The 21,950-nt window shown below is 42.9% G+C and overlaps 1 protein-coding gene across 2 annotated transcripts in view; it reads right to left on the bottom strand.

Annotated features, from left to right (window-relative positions):
• Positions 1–1,882: 1,882 nt before the first annotated feature.
• The window catches only part of sult5a1 (sulfotransferase family 5A, member 1), a 140,803-nt gene continuing 120,735 nt past the window's right edge, over positions 1,883–21,950 (bottom strand). For both annotated transcript variants that reach the window (XM_070896980.1, XM_070896981.1), the window contains exons 2-7: positions 9,560–9,790; positions 7,299–7,507; positions 6,325–6,451; positions 4,355–4,449; positions 3,480–3,660; positions 1,883–3,001 (exon numbers count right to left, since the gene is read on the bottom strand). In XM_070896980.1, the coding sequence (XP_070753081.1) occupies positions 2,889–3,001; positions 3,480–3,660; positions 4,355–4,449; positions 6,325–6,451; positions 7,299–7,507; positions 9,560–9,698 (864 nt within the window). In that variant the 5' untranslated portion in view covers positions 9,699–9,790 and the 3' untranslated portion in view covers positions 1,883–2,888. The remainder of the gene's footprint in view (positions 3,002–3,479; positions 3,661–4,354; positions 4,450–6,324; positions 6,452–7,298; positions 7,508–9,559; positions 9,791–21,950) is intronic.

Raw genomic sequence — 21,950 nt, 5'->3', positions numbered from 1 at the left:
ATTAGACTAGCGTAGTTACTCATTACCAACTTCAATCATCCAAATTGGGTGAGTGAAAGTTGTCTCCAAAATAAGCTCTTGCTATCATGCTGACTTGAAGCATTTTGCCTCCGAATTAGTTGGGTGACAGAGCACTAGTGGATTGTAACTCTAAAATCAACGTACCCTTTTCTTGAGCAAGTTGGTCACTTCAGCAAGAGTCCCCATGACTGATTTTCATAGGTTGTGATTAAATGAACAAGATCAACCTTTAAAGAATTTTTAATAGAAAATTTACTTTTTAAAAAAAAAAACAATTTTAATGTATTATGTAATAATTTTGGAAATCAGTTTGTGCATGCTCACTTTAAAAAGTGCATTTCCTTTTTTTTTTTAAAAACTAATGAAGTGACAATTGCAAAATTTATTTTTCACTATCTTTGTGTCTGGCATAAAATTTTGAATTCTTGGGGGATTATCAGAATATTGCTGTTAGTCCAAGTACCCAGTGTCAAATTTGAAATTAGTTAAACCAATCAATAAATTAAGATTTGCTTTTGAACAGATCCTGCAGCTTCCAAATAAAGGAAATAATCTTGCATACTAAAATTGAGCTTTGAGCAATATGTTGTATTGAAATCACGTTTAATGGTGTTAACTTGATGTGCACAAATAAGGCATGTTATAGCAAGTAAATTACAGCTAGTAGCAGTTTCTGTTTTGCACAGGAATGCCACTATCACATCACTAGAATATCTTGGAAGAAAGTCATTCAATTTGATTGATGAATGTCATGTTTTAAAACTTTTTTTGGGGGGGGTGGAGTTGAGAGACACTTAACACGTCTGTGCAATGTTACCACTTGTTGCTGCTCACTTAGTATTGTGCATGTTGAATAGTTTTATTTTTGTCTGTGCATAGCTATCATAGGATTTATATGTAATTATCAATAACCTAAAGTTAAACACTTTTTTGATATGCTCTGAAAAGTTCTTAATTTGTGTTAATTAAACTGAATTAATATATCTGAAAATAAAGCTATGATGCCTCGAGTATCCTTGTCATTTCTCATATATTTACTTTTCAGCACATTATGAATTTTTTCATTTACATACCCTAACCATAACCCTGAAAATGGCCTTTTTCAGGAATACTACTTTGCCTTCAGTTTCCATTAAATATTCAAACCTCTTGATGGTTAATATTGTTGAATGGTGCACATATGCATAATGGTTGAATGGTGCACATCTGTAGAGTGGTTGAAAGAGACATGATTCTACTAAATTACCAGTTAATGGAGAACGCACACTGTCTGCAATTGTAGTGAGAGAGTGTAAAAACTTAAAGTTCCCCTTTATAAAGGAAGCTTTGGTCAAATCTCAAGTGCTGGATTCGTCAGACTAATTTATTTCAATCTTCCAGTTCAGACAGCTCGACTCTACATGTATTTCCAAATCCAAAGGGATTCTGAAGACACAGCCCAAATAATTGTAACTTTTACTGCATTTAAGTTATTTTATAAAATGTTGTCCATATACACCAGATTTGGGGAACAAATGCAACAGAAACTTGTTCAAAGAATTATTTTATTAATATAAATCTGTATAGTTTCAGTAATCAAAGACATGCATAATAAAGACATCTCTTAAATCTGTAAAGTCCTCCAGCCATAACGTATAAAACCTTATTTATACTATCAGACAATGAATTGTTCCATATTATATATGTAGCTTATATTTTTATCCATTTATGTATACTGAATTCCTGACATCCTGTAATGATGCTTGGTAATTCATTCTCTTCTCCCTCTTCTCCATTTCTCCCCCCTCCCCAACCTCAATTTGTCTGTTCTCTTTCACCCCCCACCCTTTCCATTTTCCCTTTCTCTTTCCCTTCCCTCCATTTTCTCTCCCCTTTTTGAAGTCAGTGACCTATGGTGGCAGTTTCCCACAAGTGGCCATCCTGTGTGTGAGCATGGATCATCAATGTTAACAGGCTATTCAAACTGTGAGCATAAGTTGTATTGATTAAAGGCCAATTGTTTACAATTGCCACAGGTCATTACAGAGTAATCATGAGCAGTAAACCAAGATTTTTTTTTTTCTCTCCTCCTCAGTCCACGGGCACTGTTACTTCTGCTGAGATCACTAACCCCTAGTATAGGGTAAGGATTGAAGCTAGGACCTTCCTAGTCTGTGGTGTAGTACTGTACCATCTGATGCATTTACCCACTGAACCAGTGCAAGGTCCTATCAAACACATTTTTGACCAGTAAACGGGATGAAAAAAGCCTGCTTGTTAATCAGTACATACAAAATAGTTAGTTTTGCAGATGTTTTTACTGAGCTGGATAGCTAATCAAATGCACTTGTGTACAATTATTTAGTAAGTTCCAGTTTGCTCTTGATTTGGACTCACTAAGATGCTGCTGATTTTCAGCATCCCACAGTTTGTCAGCAGTGGTTTACTTAGAGTCATTTAGTTACTTTAGTTCTGATTAAATATTATTTTGTTTCACAGTATTGGGCTAAAAGTACTAAAGATGTTGTAGCCAATAGAATAGCTTAATTGACCTACAAGATGAGACTTCAGCTTTTGCCTACATTATTAAAAAAATGCACAAAGTATTATGCCTCATGTTATTAAATGCTAACCAAATCCAAGACTGATTTTCATTATTTTGTTAATGTTATTGAAAGGAAGCGAACAAATCAAGTAACATTAATGGAAGTATCTTCATCTACTGAGCATGCTCTGTCTGTGCGGTGCATTGTCCACGCTGAATTGAGAGTTCGATTCATTGAAGCCTTTTGAGTACGCACAGAACAATAAATTAGTATTTTGCGTAACTTTGGTCTCTTGCTTATTAAGCTAGCTTAAATGATAATTGTCTTTCTTAAAGGCATGTGCTATAAAGTCCAGATAAACCAAATATTGGAATCACTCATTTTCTCCTGGAAAATCTTTTCGAACAATTGCTTCTGTTCCTCTGTGAAATGTTCCTTCCAGTCTCCAACTATACCTAAATAAAAACAAGTGAGAAGGGCTGTCATGCTAAAGAAAAAAAGACTTCCATTTATATAGCGCCTTTCAAGACCACCAGACATCTCAAAGCGCTTTACAGCCAATGAGGTTCTTTTTTGGAGTGTAGTTACTATTGTAATGTGGGAAATGCAGCAGCCAACTTGCACATAGCAAACTCCCACAAACAGCAATGTGATGACCAATTAATCTGTTTTTGTTATGTTGATTGAGGCATAAATATTGACTAGGTTTTATGTCCACCTGAGAGAGCAGACATCTCACCCGAAAGACATCGCCGACTGTGCAGCTCTCCTTCAGCACTGCACTGGTGTGTCGGCCTAGATTTATGTGCTCAAGTTCCAGGAGTGGGACTTGAACCCACGACCTTCTGACACTGAGGTGAGTGTGCTACCCACTGAGCCACGGCTGACCAGGGAATAATATTCTAGATGACTAGTCCTGTTATTTCCACTGACCTTTCCTCATGAATTTTCCTCTTTGGTGATCCATTATTTCATTGGGAATGAGTGTGTAGTTGATCATCTGATTATCCTTCATGCTTGCAAAACTGCAGTGTCGTACAATTGTGTCTATAACCTCTGGTAAAAGAGGACGTTCCAAAAAACTGCATAGCTTTTCGACAGAATGTCTAAGATCCTGTGAGAAATAACAAATGAAAATAAAGACTCCAGAAAAGTACTATTCACATTGTGTTTTTTTTTAAAGGTTTCTTATTTTCCTATATCCCCAAGTCTTTCCATGCACTACTCTAATCCTTGACCAGAAGGTCAGCTAACCAACTTCCTCCCAGGTCCCTGGGTTTATGTTCTGGTTATGTTAGTCTTGTAGCATTTACTGATCATTATATTTCACACTGCTACTTGATTATAAGTAAACCTACTACCTGTAGTTGCTTTGCTTTAGTCTGTAAACCTCTTGCCTGTATGGCAATATTTGTCATTTCAAAAAATGATTTTGGTAGGCTAGTGCAAAACTATGGTAAATCCAGTAATCATATTACTGCAAGTGAGATGTTTGCTGGCCTTCGGGTAGGCAGCTCTGCAAAAATAGACTACAGTAAAACTTCCAGGTCAAAGGGGACAAGAATCTCATAGCTTATAAGAACAGTGTATAGGAACAGCTTTGGAGCATTGAGAGTAAACATGGTGAAAACCATGAAACTGTAAAGATGTCCACCTCCATGTGTAAAGCTCAATATAGCAGAGTTTGAGATACAGAAAATGGTATTTATTCATTTGCTGCAAGGTCTGCAAAAATTATTAAAGTGTCAAATGTAATAAGAGCAAAATTATTTGTCACCAATATAAACTACATAAAAGCTCATTCCTACCTTCTTCAGTTCCTCATACGTTATAAACAGAAAATTGAATTCTTCTCTGTGGCTCAGCCATTCTTTTATGTGTTCAAACCAGGAACCAAAATGCACTGAAATAAAATGGAATTAACAGATTTGGATTTGGCATTTTTAATTCTTTCTCTCCAGCTTGTGGTGCAGAATTTTATTCTCCCGTTTTCAAGAAATTAGAAGGTAAAATATTATTGAAGGTTGTTTTGAAATGTTCTCATGGTAATGTGCTCACATTTTTTATTGTACTACACTTATCAATATGTTATGTATGTTTCAAACCACATGATTTAAAAAAATGTTACAGAATTGAGCTTTCATTTTTTTTCTTTAAGTTTATACTGATTCTGGAAAATATATCCCTGGTAAATTCCTAACCTGCACATGCAGAAAATGCTAATTGGTTGATACTTAGTAAAACATTGACATTTTTGTATGTTGCACTTAATTTTAGTGAAATGTTATAGTCTTCTTTAGAAATAAATAACTTCTATATACTTAATGCCTTATTTCTCAACGTACTTCTTAACCTATTGATTCTGGAGTCTTTTATTTTTATATAGGCAAACATGGCAGACAGTTGTACACAGCAAGACCCCATAAGCAGCAATTAAACTATTTTTTAGTTGAGGGATGAATGATGGCCTGGACACTGAGTGAATTCCCTGCTGTTTCTCGAACAGTGCCATAGGGTCTTGAACATCCACCTAAACAAGCAGATTCACTTTAATTTTTATTCCAAAAGACAGCACCTTCAGCATTGCAGTACTGAAGCGTCGTCTAAGATTATGTGCTCAAGTCGGGGTGGGACTTTGAAATCACCACCTTCCAACTCGAGGGTAAGAGTGCTCCCAATGAAGTCAAACTGACTTGAGCCAAAACAGATAGCTGGTCCCTGGAGAAAAAAAATCTTTAAAAAAAAATCTTCACAATCCCTCCTGTTCTTGATAGTGTTCTAGGAGTGCTTGGGATAAGGCAATGGTTTTATTGTAACATAAACATTGCACTTAAACCACTGATTAAGCTAACAATCTTTAGGGGTCAGTGCACTTCTGTTACAGTAGCTGCCATATTTATGTTGAAATTACAGAAAAATTATGTATTTTACAATCACAGATAAACTCACATTTATCTGTGATAAGTCAAGCAATAATGTAAATGCAGAATTCATGAGGCGGAGAGGTTTAGGGAGGGAATTCCAGAGCTTAGGGCATAGGCAACAGAAGGCATGGCCACCAATGGTTGTCTGCTTCTAATCAGAGATGCTCAAGAAGACAGAATTAGAGTAGCACAGATAGATCTGTGGGGGAAGGGGGATCATGTGGGTTGGTTGTGGGGCTGGAGGAGCTTACAAAGATAAGCTGGGCGAGGCCATCGAGAGATTTTGAAATTGAGGCATTGTTTAACAGGGAGCACGGGTGATGGGTGAAAAGGATTTAGTGCGAGTTAGGATGCATTTTGGATGACCAATTTATGTAGCATAGAACATGGGAGACCAGCCAAGAGCATGTTGGAATAGTCAAGTTTAGAGGTAACCAAGGCATGGATGAGGATTTCAGCAGTGGATGAACTGAGGCAACGGTGGAGATGGGTGATGTTATGGAGGTGAAAATAGGCGGTTTTAGTTAAGCCGTGGATATGTGGTCAGAAGCTTATTTCAGGGTCAAATATGACACTAAGGTTGTGAACAGTGTGGTTCAGCCTCAGACAGATGTTGGGGAGAGGGATGGAGGCAGTAAGATCACTTTGGGGTGAAAATGATATTACTTCCACAAACATGAAGAAATGTACAAATCATCATCATGGTTGTAAATATCACTGATTCTTGCCTAACAGCTTGGTTTATAAAAAAAAAGCACCTGAATTCTCATTACAGCAGTCAAAGAATCAGCTACAGAAATCCCCAAATACATCTAGTCATTTGGAAATAAATTAAACAAGATCAAAAGGCACACCTTCTCCAAGTATAAATTTCTCCAGAAATTCCCCAAAAGTTCCTGGCTCTGGCAGGAAGTTTGCCATTTTGTGGAAATGATAAAACGAAACAATTATGTCCATTGGATTTCTTGCCACATAAATCACCTGCATACAGCGGAGAAAAAGAGGTGTTTAGCAAACTAGAAACCAGTTTGATACAACAGACACAAATGGTACCAAGGTTTTGGAAGAAATGAAGGAAGTATCCAGACTGCTCCATTAAATGAGGAATTCCATCAACTGATCTTTAAAGCTTCGCAGGTCATTGCCGCCTTTTTTTTTTAAGCCTAAATCTGGTTCTCTATGAAAGTTTATTTTAAAACCACCACATATTGTCTGTAGTGGTTTTGCATTAAAATACAGGAACAAAAACTAGCTAACAACCGAGTTTCTTAATCTTTTATACTGGTGGAAAATTGACTTATTATACATTTTATTTTCACCATCAGCAGAATGTCATTGTGACTCTCTCTTGCACTGCATTCTGGCTAGAACACAATTGTGCTTGGTTGCTGTGCTTTTTTCAAACAGAATTTAGCCTCACAACCAAAATGAATGTTTTATAACCCATTCTAATAAGATATATGGCAGCAAGTTTGTTCTGGTGTGAACATCTCGCCCTCACCCACTCCAGGAAGGAAAAACAATGGCGTCCTCTTCGGAGTCCAGAAGTGCAAAAGTCACACTGCTTTTTACTGCACTGAAATATCTGGCAGATATTTATTTCTAAATAAACTGTTAATTTACAATTTTTAATCTGGTTTCCCTTTTAGGCAGTGAGCTTGTATTATCTGGTGCAATACCAATTATCTACAATTAGATGTCTCCACTTCTACTTTGTAAATTCTTAACCATACAAGCTCATCACTCTTTGATACACACAGCAACTGTTTCTCTCTCCTCATTGATAAGGAAATCATATAATCATCCTGGTTGCTGTGAGCGTGAATACCTTTGCGTTAGAGTTTTTGAGAGACTTGGAAAGGATGTGATAGGGAAGGTGCGTGGTGATGATTCGATTATCCAGCTTGTTCTGCAGAACATCCTTACAGTAATAATGCTCAATCCACGGAGTTCGAATCCAGTTTGGGATGGTTTTAGCAGGCACCTGGCTTCCATCACTATCAATAATTGTGAGAATCTCCTGCATCCATGTTGTACCTATGAAAATTAAACCAGTTGAATTATTGTCGTATGTTAATAAACAGCAATAGTGGAGCATATTGTCCTATCTGGGTCACTTGTAATTGAAATGGTTGTGGCAGACAAACCTATTCCAATAGTGGGGCAATGCCGTGAGCACCATTGAAGAACTACCACTGAAAAAGGTGAATGGAGTTGTACTCTTCAGTTTCCTGGTTTAACTTCAACTTTGGTACATGCTGTTAGATTTAGGATTCTGAACTATATGATGCCCGTGGTCAACGTTCAGGAGTCTGATGTATTAGGGAATGAACATAGAGCGAATACTGGTGCAATACCAATCTACAATTACAGATCTCCATTTCTTAACCGTACTAGAGCTCATCACTCCTTGACACACACAGCCATTGTTTATTTCTTTCTTTTCTCATTGATAAAGAAATTGTAATGTATGATTTTATTCAAGGGGGATTGACTGGGTAGATGCTGACAGGTTGTTTCCCCTGGTGGGAGTATAGATCTAAAGGGCATTGTCTCAGGATGAGGGATCAGCTATTTAAGACTGAGATGAGGAGGAATTTCTTCCCTCAGGGTTGTGAATCTTTGGAATTCTCTGCCAGAGAGGGCTGTAGATACTGAGTTGCTGAGTATATTCAAGGCTACGATAGATAGATTTTTGGACTCTAGGGGGAATCGAGGGATATGGGGATCGCGCGGCAAAGTAAAGTTGAGGTCAAAGATCAACCATGATCTTATTGAATGACAGAGCAGGCTCAAAGAGCCGTACGGAATACTCCTGACCCTAATTCTTATGTTAGTGTCATGGTGTACATTATGATCATGTCATGGTTCATTCTTGGTTCCACAAAACTGTTATTCACCTGTCTTACTTTTAATGTTGAGAAAGTAATGTGTAGGGCCAAGGCCCATCGTGCTGGTTAAAAAGAGTTAAATCCTGAAGCCGTGATTAGATAAAGCAAAATGTGAGTTTGAAAAGTTTGTAGCATTTAATGAGTGGATATAAACTGATCAAAATATGAAAAATTACTCAAACAATTTCTGCTGTAGCAGATATAGCATCATGGGATGTAAATTAGTGATTCATAAGAACATAAGTAATAGGAGCAGGCCATTTTGCCCCTCGAGCCTGCTCTGCTATTCAGTAAAATCATGGCTGAGCTGATCCTGGCCTCAACTCCACTTCCCCGCCTGCTCCCCATAACCCTTGACTCCCTTATTCAAAATTCTGTGTCTCTCCACCTTAAATATATTCAAAAGACCCTGCCTCCACAGCTCTCCGGAGTAGATAATTCCAAAGATTCACGACCCTCTGAGGTAAGAAATTCCTCCTCATTTCTGTTTTAAATGGACAACCCCTTATTCTGAAACTATGCCCCCTAGTTAGCCGGATAGATGGGCCAAATGGACTAATCTTGCTATTTCTTATATTCTAGATTCCCAATGAAGGGAAACATCCACTCTGCATCACCCTGTCAAGCCCCCTCAGAATCTTATGTTTCAATAAGATCACCTCTCATTCTTCTAGGCTCCAATAGGTATAGGCCTAACCTGCTCAACCTTTCTTCATATGACAACCCCTTCATCCCCGGAATCAACCTCGTGAGCCTTCTTTGAACTGTCTCCAATGCAAGTATATCCTTCCTTAAATAAGGAGACCAAAACAGTATGCAGTACTCCAGGTGTGGTCTTACCAGTGCCCTGTACAGTTGGAGCAGGACCTCCCTACTTTTATACTCCATCCCCTTTGCAATAAAGACCAGCGTTCCATTTGCCTTCCGGATAACATGCAGGGACAGCAAGTAAACGTTTTGCGTTTCATGCACAAGTACTCCCAGATCCCTCTGTACTACAGCATATTGTAATCTCTCCCCATTTAAATAATTTGCTTTTTAATTTCCTTCCAAAGTGGATAACCTCACATGTTCCCACATTATAGTCCGTCTGCCAAATTTTTGCCCACTCGCTAAAGACAAGAAATGTTGGCACTTTGGACAAAGAATACACAAAGTATTCATCAGCACTGAGGTACGATATACTGGTGCTCCTTACCTGATTTGGGGTATGTAACGATCACTGTGTCAGTGTCACAAAACTTGAACTCCTCAGCAAATCGCATAGACTGCATTGTGTGCAGGTGCCCCGGAAAGTTGATGCCGGAGTACCGCAAAGTCACATCTAGATTAGCCATGACTTGTGCTGCTTGCAATGAGTGAACTGCTACTCAGGGCTGAGCTCGGGGTTTTTATGTCTCAGTAAGAGGAAATCAAACGTCATTCTTAACTGGGGGAAAAAAAAAAATGTCACTTTTTTGTGTGATGTTTTCATCAGTATTATTTCCTCCCCTTGGCAACAACTGACACATGCTTGAGTGAGTTCCTCCAATGATGCTATCAAATCACATTTCCTCACCTAATGGTGCTTCTGCACTCGACTAATTGAGTGCTGGAAGGTTATTTGACCATGGAGGCCATCGCAGCAGAGCCTGGTCTGTCCCAACACAACAATCCCATACACACAGTTCCCAGCAGAGATCGCCGAATAGTCAGTCTCATGAGCTGACTTGTCATTTGCTCGCTGGTGTATGCTGAAATGAACTGGCATGAGCGATGCTTTGTGTTATAGTTCATTGGAACACTTGGCATAAACATGTAAAACAGTAGAAGTCAACTGTTTCAGAACGTGTGCGATAAAGTAAACTTGGTTTTTTTAGTTTAATGGAGGACTGAAAAACACACTTAGTTCAAATCTATTCTCTTCATTTTAATTTACTGGAATTCTTTGAGGATATAACGAGCATGGTGGATAGAGGTGTACTGATGGATGTGGTGCATTTAGATTTCCAAAAGGCATTCGATAAGGTGCCACACAAAAGGTTACTGCAGAAGATAAAGGTACGCAGAGTCAGAGGAAATGTATTAGCATGGATAGAGAATTGGCTGGCTAACAGAAAGCAGAGAGTCGGGATAAATGGGTCCTTTTCGGGTTGGAAATCGGTGGTTAGTGGTGTGCCACAGGGATCGGTGCTGGGACCACAACTGTTTACAATATACATAGATGACCTGGAAGAGGGGACAGAGTGTAGTGTAACAAAATTTGCAGATGACACAAAGATTAGTGGGAAAGCGGGTTGTGTAGAGGACACAGAGAGGCTGCAAAGAGATTTAGATAGGTTAAGCCAATGGGCTAAGGTTTGGCAGATGAAATACAATGTCGGAAAATGTGAGGTCATCCACCTTGGGGGAAAAAAAAACAGTAAAAGGGAATATTATTTGAATGGGGAGAAATTACAACATGCTGCGGTGCAGAGAGATCTGGGGGTCCTTGTGCATGAATCCCAAAAAGTTAGTTTGCAGGTGCAGCAGGTAATCAGGAAGGGGAATGGAATGTTGGCCTTCATTGCATGAGGGATGGAGTACAAAAGCAGGGAGGTCCTGCTGCAACTGTATAGGGTATTGGTGAGGCTGCACCTGGAGTACTGCGTGCAGTTTTGGTCACCTTACTTAAGGAAGGATATACTAGCTTTGGAGGGGGTACAGAGACGATTTACTGGGCTGATTCCGGAGATGAGGGGGGTTACCTTATGATGATAGATTGAGTAGACTGGGTCTTTACTCGTTGGAGTTCAGAAGGATGAGGGATGATCTTATAGAAACATTTAAAATAATGAAAGGGATAGACAAGATAGAGGCAGAGAGGTTGTTTCCACTGGTCGGGGAGACTAGAACTAGGGGGCACAGCCTCAAAATACGGGGGAGCCAATTTAAAACTGAGTTGAGAAGGAATTTCTTCTCCCAGAGGGTTGTGAATCTGTGGAATTCTCTGCCCAAGGAAGCAGTTGAGGCTAGCTCATTGAATGTATTCAAATCACAGATAGATAGATAGATTTTTAACCAATAAGGGAATTAAGGGTTACGGGGAGCGGGCGGGTAAGTGGAGCTGAGTCACGGCCAGATCAGCCATGATCTTGTTGAATGGCGGAGCAGGCTCGAGGGGCTAGATGGCCTACTCCTGTTCCTAATTCTTGTGTTCTTATGTAAAACCCTATTCCCGTCTTTGGCAATCACAGTGCCTGCAAGCCATTTGGGCCCTGCAGCGTAGTTAAGGACGAAAACAGGGTCATTAACATCAATACATCGCGCCCTCGCATTCCTGTCATGGTAGTCACATTGTGACTGACGCCTGCTCTCAACAATTTCTTTCATAGTGGGGTATATAAGGGATAACCTGGTTTTGAGCGTCCTTTTCATTAGCATCTCTGCGGGTGGAACCCCTGTGAGCGAGTGTGGTCGGGATCTATTGGCCAACAGGAGGCATGAGAAGCGGGAACCCCCTTGGATTCTGAGCATCCCCTGTTTGATTATCTGCACTGCTCGTTTTGCCTGGCCGTTTGAGGCCGGCTTGAACGGTGCCGTTCTGACATGATTGATCCCATTGCCTGCCATGAAGTCCTCGAATTCAGTGCTTGTGGAGCATGGGCCATTGTCGCTGACCAAGACATCCAGTAGACCATGGGCGGCGAACATTGCCCGTAGACTTTCTACCGTAGCAGAGGATGTACTTGAATTTAAAATGGCACACTCAATCCATTTGGAGTAGGCGTCTACTACAACCAAAAACATTTTTCCCATGAAAGGACCTGCGTAGTCCACATGGATGCATGACCATGGCTTGGCGGGCCAGGTCAGATCCAATTTTGAAAAAGTTTGTCACCGGATAGCGTCGCAAAGAGGTCCTCTGCTCTCGGTAGTGGGTACTGGTCTTGGATTGACACCCGATTGATAGTGGCCTTGTAATCGCCACATATCCTGACCAACCCGCCTTGAGCACCGGCATGATCGGGCTCGCCCAGTCACTGAATTCGACTGGCGAGATGATGCCTTCCCTCAGCAGGCGGTCCAATTCGCATTCTATCTTTTCCCGCATCACGTACGGCACCACTCTGGCCTTGTGGTGTACTGGCCTGGCGTCCGGGTTTATGTGAATCACTACCTTGGCCCCCATGAAAGTGCCGATGCCGGGTTGAAATAATGAGTCAAATTTGTTCAGGACCTGTGAGCATGATACTCGCTCCACAGAAGAAATTGCATTGACATCGCTGCATTTCCAGTTCATGACAGCAAGCCAACTCCTCCCGAGTAGTGCGGGACCATCCCCCAGGACAATCCAGAGTGGCAACCTGTCTCCAAATCTTTGTGGGTCATGACTACCGTGGCGCTGCCTAGCACCGGAATGATCTCCTTTGTATATGTCCGTAGCTCTGCGTCAATCGGCAATAATTTTGGCCTCCTGGCCTTGGACACCCAAAACCTTTCAAACTGTTTGATACTCATCAGGGACTGGCTGGCCCCCGTGTCTAGCTCCATTAATACTGGGATGCCATTGAGGAGCACTTTCATCATTATCGGTGGCGACCTGGTATATGAATTGTATATGTGCTCCACATGAACTCGCTGAACTTCAGCTTCCAGCGATTTCCCCCAGTATTCATTTGGCCTCGTAGGGCTTACATCGGGCCCATCCTCCTCATACATCAACCTGGCTGCAGGCTTCCTGCACATATGTGCCAAGTGACCGCTGACGTTGCAGTTTCTGCAGGTATATTGCTGATACCTGCAAGCTCTGGCTGGGTGTTTGCCTCCACACCTCCAGCATAAGCTGGAGGCCCTGTTGTTGGAAACAAAAGGTCCATTACCAGTCGATCGTCTCTGACTGTCTCTGTAACTATCCTTAAGCGCACCATTAACAGGTGTTAATGGCCCCCTTCCTAGTCGCATTGTCCATTGCGATGGCATGAATCACCGTTCAGCTAACCTTCTGTTGAATTCCCCCTCTGGGTTCGACTACATCCTGGGGTATCTCCGATTGTCTTTGTCTGCCTGGAGAACTGTGTGCCACGTTAACAATGTGGACTCCCTGGTCGTTTGCCGCATTTGAGCCAAGAATTTTGTCATACATCATTCTGGTCTCTTCCTCCCCTGAGATAAATGTCTGGTTTATCAGAGCCACCGCTTCCAAGGTCAAGTCTTTGGTCTTGATCCGCTTCCTGAAAACTCCAGCGTGCCCGATGCCCTCAATAAAAAAAGTCTCGCAGCATCTCTGCTCTGCATGCATCTGGGAACTTACATAGGCTCGCCAGTCACCAGAGATCTGCCACGAAGTCTGGAACGCTTTGCCCTTCTCGCCGCCGGTGCGTGTAAAACCGATGTCTCGCCATGTGCATGCTGCTCGCCGGTTTAAGGTGTTCCCCGATCAACTTACTGAGCTCTTCGAACGTCTTGTCCACCGGCTTCTCTGGCACTAGAAGGTCCTTCATCAGGGAGTACGTTCTGGATCCACAAACCGTCAGGAGATGAGCCCTGCGTTTGTCGGCCGAACCCTGTCCCAACCATTCCTTAGTGACAAAACTTTGCTGTAGTCACTCAATAAAGTCGTCCCAATCATCACCAACACAGTACCTCTCTTCGGTGCTGCTAGTGACCATGCTCGCGTGGTTTAAATCCCAGTTTCTCATCGCCAATGATATGTCCTTACTATACAGTATAAATGCACACGAGGCCCACGCTTGAGAGAAGGTCACTCTGTGGCCAGTTACCTTTAGTACCAAGACCTCAAGTGATGAAGGTGGGTGGAACTTCCCCTTTTATACCTGAAAGTCCAGGTTAGGAGTGTCTCCCACAAGTTCATTGTGGTCAGTGTTCATTGTGGTCAATGTTCTCAAGGCGTACAACTTAGGTCAGCTTATACATGGGTTACAATGATAGTTGAATACATGACAGTGTAAATCCAGCATATAATCAAGTTACTAATATAAAGATAGTGGGCTAGATTTTCCACATTTTTTGCATGCTTAACACCCACTTAACCTTCATTTTACCGCTGAAATAATGTCTAACGCCGATATATCGGCCATTTAGCTACAAAATGGAAACTGACGGGCATTTTTCAGAACCTTATCGTCGAGCGTTACTTTCCCCATGTGCGTAACGCCAGGAAAAAATAATACCGCCCGTCCACTTTTTGGGGGCGAAATCAACGCCCATAATACCGCCCAGCATTACTTTCCGCACGGAATTAACGCCGAGATTCAATAATACCGCCCGCCCATTTTTTTTGTCGTAAAGAGCACATTTGGCGAAATTAATGCCCAGGAGATCACCCACCATCACTTTCACCACCACGTGCACATATCGACCACAATATCGCTCGCCCAAAAGACCGCCCGGAAAAAGTGGAACTGTTCTGAACTAAAGCCAACAGTGTGGCTGCCATTTTTTAAATCGCAGGTCGCTTCATTCAAAAGGCTGCTTCAACTTCGAGGGAGTTTGGATTGACTCTGGAGTTCTTCTCAGGTGAAGTGACCATCTGAACAGACATATTTTCAGACTCAGGACTATTGGGGGTTTACTCTAGGTGTATTTTAGTGAGGAAATAATTGCTTCTGATCAATCGCTATTATACTTTCATTGCAATGGGGCCAGCCATTTCTCAGCCTGCATTGATTAATACGCAGATGCTGTAGAGTGCAGATGGCTCAATGTGTCATGCAATTTAAGATGAGCAAGAATGAGGAGGAGGGCCAGACCCTACACACCCCGCACGTACAGGGAAAAGAGGTCTTAACTCGACGTGTCTGACCACACCTGCCGTCGGAGACTGCGCTTCCACAAGGTGGTGATCAATGAAATATGCGAGCTCATCAGGCCACATATGCAGCCTGCCATCAGGGCATCAGTGTCGGTCGAGGTCAAGGTCACAGCTGCACTGTCTTTCTACGCGGCCGGTTCCTTTCGGACCTCCACGGATGAGATTTCCCCTCTGTCTCACCGTGCCACCCATCGCTGCGTTAGACAGGTCACGGAGGCCCTGTACGCATGAAGGATGGACTATCAGCTTCCCCATGACCACGGAGGCTCAGACTGACAGGGCTGGAGCATTCTACCACATTGCTAAGTTCCCCAGGGTGCAGGGAGCTATACAGTGCACTTACATCGTCATGCGGCCACCTTCTCAGGACCCGGAGCTTTTTCGTAACAGAAAAGGACTTCACTCCCTGAAGGTCCAACTAGTTGTCGACCACACCCAGATCATAATGGCAGTGAATGCCAAATGTCCGGGTGGCTTCAATGAGGCTCATATCCTGCGTGAGAGTGTTGTCTCTGACCATTGGGCCAGTACCTCCAGAGTGGAGGTAGGAATGACCGAAGTAGCACTAGATGGCCTTGGGGTGGAATGGCTTCTGGAGCGTGGCGATACAGGTTCCTCGATGTCAATGCTCTCATCCGTAGAGAACAGATGCAGCGGATTGACGGGCAAGAATCGGAGGTCCTCTGCACCAGATGTAGGATCGTCCGGAGAGTCCGGCCCCGTGCCCCCACCTTCTGGCTTCTGTGGTCTTGCCTGGGGCCATGCTGCTGGCTGAGCTGCAAAACACAAATGAGGTTATTAGAGGAGAAGGGGTGATAGGATCACAAGGTGAGTCTAGCGTTACACACAGCATATGCACGACAAAAGCACCACCACTATCAAAATCATCGCAGACATCACATTTCATGACCAACACATTAGCATTGCAATGATTTTCATTAGGCCAGCATTATTTCTAGGACAATTTTAGAAATCATCTATCATATATGATTGTTCAGATATGAGTGGATGTGGCATCTATTGACTTTACATTACGCGATGGTCTAAGCTTTACTCACGTAGCATCACTTCAGGGTCTGCAGATGCCTCCGTGGCTGTCCGGGTGTGGTTCCCCACGAGTGCGAGCACCCGCTCTTCCATGTCAGTGATGTCGCTGGGGGCTGGTGGCTCCCCACCCGTTTGCCTCTGCACGGACCTCATCGTCGATAGCTTCTTCTGTAAAAGGTGACAGAACGACTTGGCATGAGATCATTGTGTGATATCATTGCTCGGTACTGTCACAGAGACTGATACAACACATAACCTACAGATGTAATCATGATTATTATGATAATTATCATTCTTTACCTAATGATGTGCATCGTGACCGCAGGCTTTGAGTACAATATTCTCGGTAAACGTGAAAGACCTCACATCTGATGATAGTCACTCATGACTCTTACAAATCAAATTATATAAATACATAAGTACATGTAAATAAATGTAATACTTACTCTTGCAGATCCCACAAGGTTGTTCCATCCTTTGCGGCATTGGTTGCCCTCATGCACCTCATTGGTCACTGACGAGACCACCTCTGCTATCTCGGTCCATATCTTTGGTAGGTCTTTGGACTGGGCTTCCCACGCCCTTCCTGTGTCAAATCACCCGAGCGTAACTCGACCTCCTACAGGAGGGAGATATTTGCCTCGTCCGAGAACCTCCTCGCTCTTTTGCACCCTCCAATGTGCTCCTCTCCCAGCTCACTGCTCTCGCCAGCGTGCTGTGATGCCTCCTCCTCTCCCTCCATTATAGGCCAAATTCGGGCAAATATGTGACTGGTAACAGCTAATTTTTGTTTTCCTATTTGCTCTAAAGCTCTAAACTCTCCCTCCTTCCTTCCAAAGCAGCCACACCACACCCACATACACCTTCAGTCCCTCTCAGCTCCCTCTCTCTCTGTCTCTTCTGCACATGTCATGATGACACTTGACCTCCTGAATCACGGGAATCGAGCATTGCCATGCCGTTGCTAAGGACGGCGACACTTTATGGCAGACGGTCAGAGATTTAACGTTACCGCCCATTTCATATCGCTTGCGGTAACACCCAATTTAAAAAATGGAGACTAGGTGCTTTGAGAATGGGCTAGAAGCCGGCGATCTGAAAACCCATTTTTACCGCCCATGCCGGAAATAATACCCATTTTTGAGCGATATGCACAAAAGTGTAAAATCTAGCCCAGTGAAATGGCTCCATAATAGAAAAGATAATTGGGCAAGTTGTAAAATGGGCTGCTGATTTGCTATCGCCCATTTTGCATTACCGCCTGCTACCAATTTCACCACCAGTGTTCCAATTCCTTCTGAATCAATACTCTTGGTTTGTTCCCCCTCATGCCTTCCAAAAAGCATCTAAGTCTGATTTTATATTCTATTGGGGATCTGGTCAATCTTGTTGCAGGCATGAGTTGGATTGTCCCTGAGGCTGCTGGATTGGTGCTAAGCGCTGAGTGCTCTGGTTTCTTCTGAAGCTCAGCCTGTGCAGTGTAGCATGTCAAGTGTTGCACAGTAGGTCTGAGTGAAATTAAACTGTTTTAAGGCTAACGCCTGATCGCCACCATTTCTGCAGATTTCTGGTTGGCTTGTAAAGGCGCAACTTCTGTCTGTCAACGGCGTGGGTGGGCTCCATCAGTTGGGTCTAAGCCTGGCTTTCCAAAGAAGTAACAATTCCTGGATTGAGCATCTTGCCTGATGGTTGATTTGAGCAGTGTTGAGGCCAGGGTTGGGTGGATTGCATAGGATATACGACACAAAAACAGGCCATTCAGCCTAACCAGTCCATGCCAGCGTTTATGCTCCACTCGAACCTCCTCTCGTCTTTTTTCATCTAAATCTATCAGCATAACCCTTTATTCCCTTCTCCCTCATATGCCTGTCTAGCCTCCCCTTAAATGCATGTAAACTATTCGTTTCAACCACTCCTTGTGGTAGCAAATTCCACATTCTCACCACTCTGAAAAGAAAAGACTTGGATTTATATAGCATCTTTCACAACCACTGGACGTCTCAAATTGCTTTACAGCCAATTAAGTACTTTTGGGGTATAGTCACTGTTGTAATGTAGGAACAGTGGATAAAGATGTTTCTTCTGAATTCCCTATTGGATTTCTTGGTGACTATCTTATATTGATGGCCTCTAGTTATGCTCTTCCCCACAAGTGGAAACATTCTATATCCACTCTATCAAAACCTTTCATAATTTTGAAGACCTCTATTAGGTCACCCCTCTGCCTTCCTTTTTCAAGAGAAAAGAGGCCCAGCCGGTTCATCCTTTCCTGATATGTATACCCTCGCATTTCTGGTATCATCTTTGTAAATCTTCTCTGCACCCTCTCCAGTACCTCTGTGTCCTTTTTATAAAATGGCGACCAGAATTGTAAGGTGGGAGAGAGGAGAAACTCTCCATCGCCCACGAGCAGGTGGCTGTCAGAATTTTTGCTGGCATGGGGCAGGTGGGTACCAAAGAAGCACCCCAAATGATACTTCTGCCCACCAGCCCAGGCTAATAATGGACCTCCCACTTACCTCACACACTGCAGTGACTGTTAGTCTGGGACGTCACTGGCAAGTAAGATCCCACCCCTGGAAATATGAGGCCCATGGTTCTTATTTTAACGCAGTATAAGGTCAATGAGTTTTCAACCCCCACTCCAGCCTCAGAAAAGAGCATCAAACTGCCAGTGGACAATAATATTTACAAACAATTACTGATGGAACGAACCGGAGCTATTCTAGTTATCACATAATGGCTCAACATTTCTGATGGAAGAGCGTGTGGGTCTTTAAAACTAAGTGGAGTGACCACAATATCTTTACATTACAGAAAAATCTTCTATTTTACCTGTAAAACGCCTCTGCAGGTTCTAGTCACTTATCAAAGGTCAACGTGTGTTTCTCGTTATAATTTTGGCAAGTGGGTAGAACCCACGCAGCAGCAACAATAGGAAGTATACAACGCAAACACTTTCAGCCAGATTTCAAACACGGTCAGTTTTTCCAGCACAGGGCTTCCCCCACCTCATAATAAGTACACTAAGAGTACATCGATCACTCATAGAAAAGCAAAATACTGCGGATGCTGGAATCTGGATAAAAACAGAAAATGCTGGAAATCTCAGCAGGTCAGGCAGCATCTGTGGAGAGGAAGCAGAGTTAACATTTCGGGTCGATGACCCTTCGTCAGAACTGGAGAGTATTTGAAAAGAACAGATTCTTAACAAGCACTGAAAGGGGGAGGGAAAGAAAGAACAAAAGGGAAGGTCTGTGATAGGTTGGAAGACAGGAGAGAATAGAGAGACAAAAGGGATGATGGCCCAAATTCAAATGTTAATGCCAGGAGTTAGAAAAACATTAGTCAAGATAGGGTGTGAATGGCAGGATAATGACCAGCTGCCATTATAGACAAGGAGAAAAAAAAGAAAGGAACAGGCTCTGAGGGGGGAGAAGGGAATGGGAGCCAAAGATTGGCAGCAGTTAGGTTCTGAAATCTTTGAACTCGATCATGAGTCCAGAAGGCTGAAAGATGAGGTGCTGTTCCTCGAGCTTGCGTTGAGCTTCGTTGGAACAGTGTAGGAGACTGAGTGGGAATGGAGTGGAGAATTAAAGTGACAGGCGACTGAAAGTTCGGGGTCACACTTGTGGACTGAACGGAGGTGTTCCGCAAAGCGGTCACCCAATCTACGCTTAGTTTCCTCAATGTAGAGGAGACCACATCGTGAGCAGCAAATACAGTATACTAAATTGAAAGAAGTGCAAGTAAATCACATTCTTAAGGGACCTCTCCCTCTGCGACACCTTGGTCCATTCCGCAGCCACCCCCAGCACCGTTCCCACGGCACCTTTCCATGCAAGCGCAGGAGATGCAACAACAAACCTCTGATTGTTACAGTATAGCAAAATGAAAGAAGTACAAATAAATCGCTATTTCACCTGGAAGGAGTGTTTGGGGCCCTGGATAGTGGGAAGGGAGGAGGTAAACGGGCAGGTGTTGCACCTCCTGCCTTCTCTCCACAGATGCTGCCTGATCCACTCAGATTTCCAGCATTTTCTGTTGTGAAATATTGGACATTTTCACTCAATTAAATGTTGCTATTTTTGGAGAGAACATATCCATAAATTTTAATTTCAAGCTCGTGACACAGAGCAGTCCCCAAATCAAGTTTATGTAATTTTAATTACATTTCAAAACTCTTCCTTCTAGCTTGAATTTCATTCTGTAGAAGGCGTGACCATGATCTGCTCCTATTGATCTGGTGTCAATCATTTATGCTACTGCCCATGTGATGAATCAAATGTCTCTCTCCAATGTCTCTCAGTGAAACTAATTTTGTGTAAAAGTGCTGGCTTTGTGTCCAGTTGTGCAAAATATTCTTTGTGCTAATATTTCCAGATTTACATTATTTGCAAACGGACACATTTTCTGAATCAATTCAAGAAAACAAAGGTTTCAGCTGATTTTTTGACTTTTCTAAGAAATTCTGTGTTCACATTCAATTACCTTTTTTTTAACATTTTGGAGCTTTCAGCTCATTTTATTTTGTCTTTCTGGTACTTTTTTGTAGGTGTCTGTAATGTATGCACAACTTGAGCCGCCTCCGGGAAATCCCCTCCGTGCCTTTCAGCTCTGCGTGGGGGGGATTTCTATACGGGCTAACTTCTTATTTTCTTCTTCTTCTTAGGCAGTCCCCCGGAGTCGAGGATGACTTGCTTCCACACTAATATGAGTCCTCAGGTGACTGATGAGACCAATGCGGAATCTACAGACTTTGTCACAGTTGGGGCAGATGGTGATTGCAGGGATGGGTGGGTGGGGTGTTTGGGTTGTCGTGCGCTCCTTCCGCTGTTTGCGCTTGGCTTCCATGTGCTCCCAGCGAAGAGACTCAAGGTGTTTGGTACCTTCCCGGATGCTTCTCCCCCACTTTGAGCAGTCTTGGGCCAGGGATTCCCATGTGTCGGTGGGGATGTTGCACTTTATCATGGAGGCTTTGAGGGTATCCTTGAAGCGTTTCTCCTGCCCACCTGGGACTCACTTTCCGGGTCGGAGCTCTGAGTAGAGTGTTTGTTTTGGGAGTCTCGTATTGGGCGTGTGGACGATGTGGCCCGTCCATCGGAGCTGATCGAGCGTGGTCAATGCTTCGATGCTGGGGATGTTGGCCTGAGTGAGAACACGGATGTTGGTACACCTATCCTGCCAATGGATTTGCAGGAACTTGTGGAGGCGCTGTTGGTGGTACCCAACATATAAACAGAAAATGTTGGCAATATTCAGCAGGTCAGGCAGCATCTGTGAAGAGAGAAACAGAGTTCCTATTTCAGTCGATGACCTTTCGTCAGAACACTCCTTAGTGTTGCTGGAAGTTTACCAAATGTTTTCATGTTGTTTTCTACCAACACCAGTGACTACAGGTCATATATTTACCAAATGGCACTAAAGATATCAAGAAAGGCAAGCATTGAGCAATATGTTCATTAGCAATAATAAAAGCAGAAAATGCTGGACAAATCCAGCAGCTCAGGCAGCATCTGTGGAGAGAGAAAAACATTTCAGGTCATTGGCCTTGCATCAAAACTGGCAAAAGGTTAGGGATGTAACAGGATTTAAGCAAGTACGGCAGCAGGGAAAGATGGGGAGGAAAGAACAAAAGGGAAGGTTTGTGACCGGGTGGAAGACAGGAGTGATTAAATGACAAAAGGGATGATGGTGCAAGGCAAATGGGGGTGGTAATGGGACAAGTAAAGAAATGCAAGATGGGTCT

Source organism: Pristiophorus japonicus, chromosome 13 (assembly GCF_044704955.1).
Source record: "Pristiophorus japonicus isolate sPriJap1 chromosome 13, sPriJap1.hap1, whole genome shotgun sequence".
NCBI classification, from domain to species: domain Eukaryota; kingdom Metazoa; phylum Chordata; class Chondrichthyes; family Pristiophoridae; genus Pristiophorus; species Pristiophorus japonicus.
The sequence above is the reverse complement of the archived record's forward strand: the minus strand, read 5'-3'. Positions and strand labels throughout refer to the sequence as shown.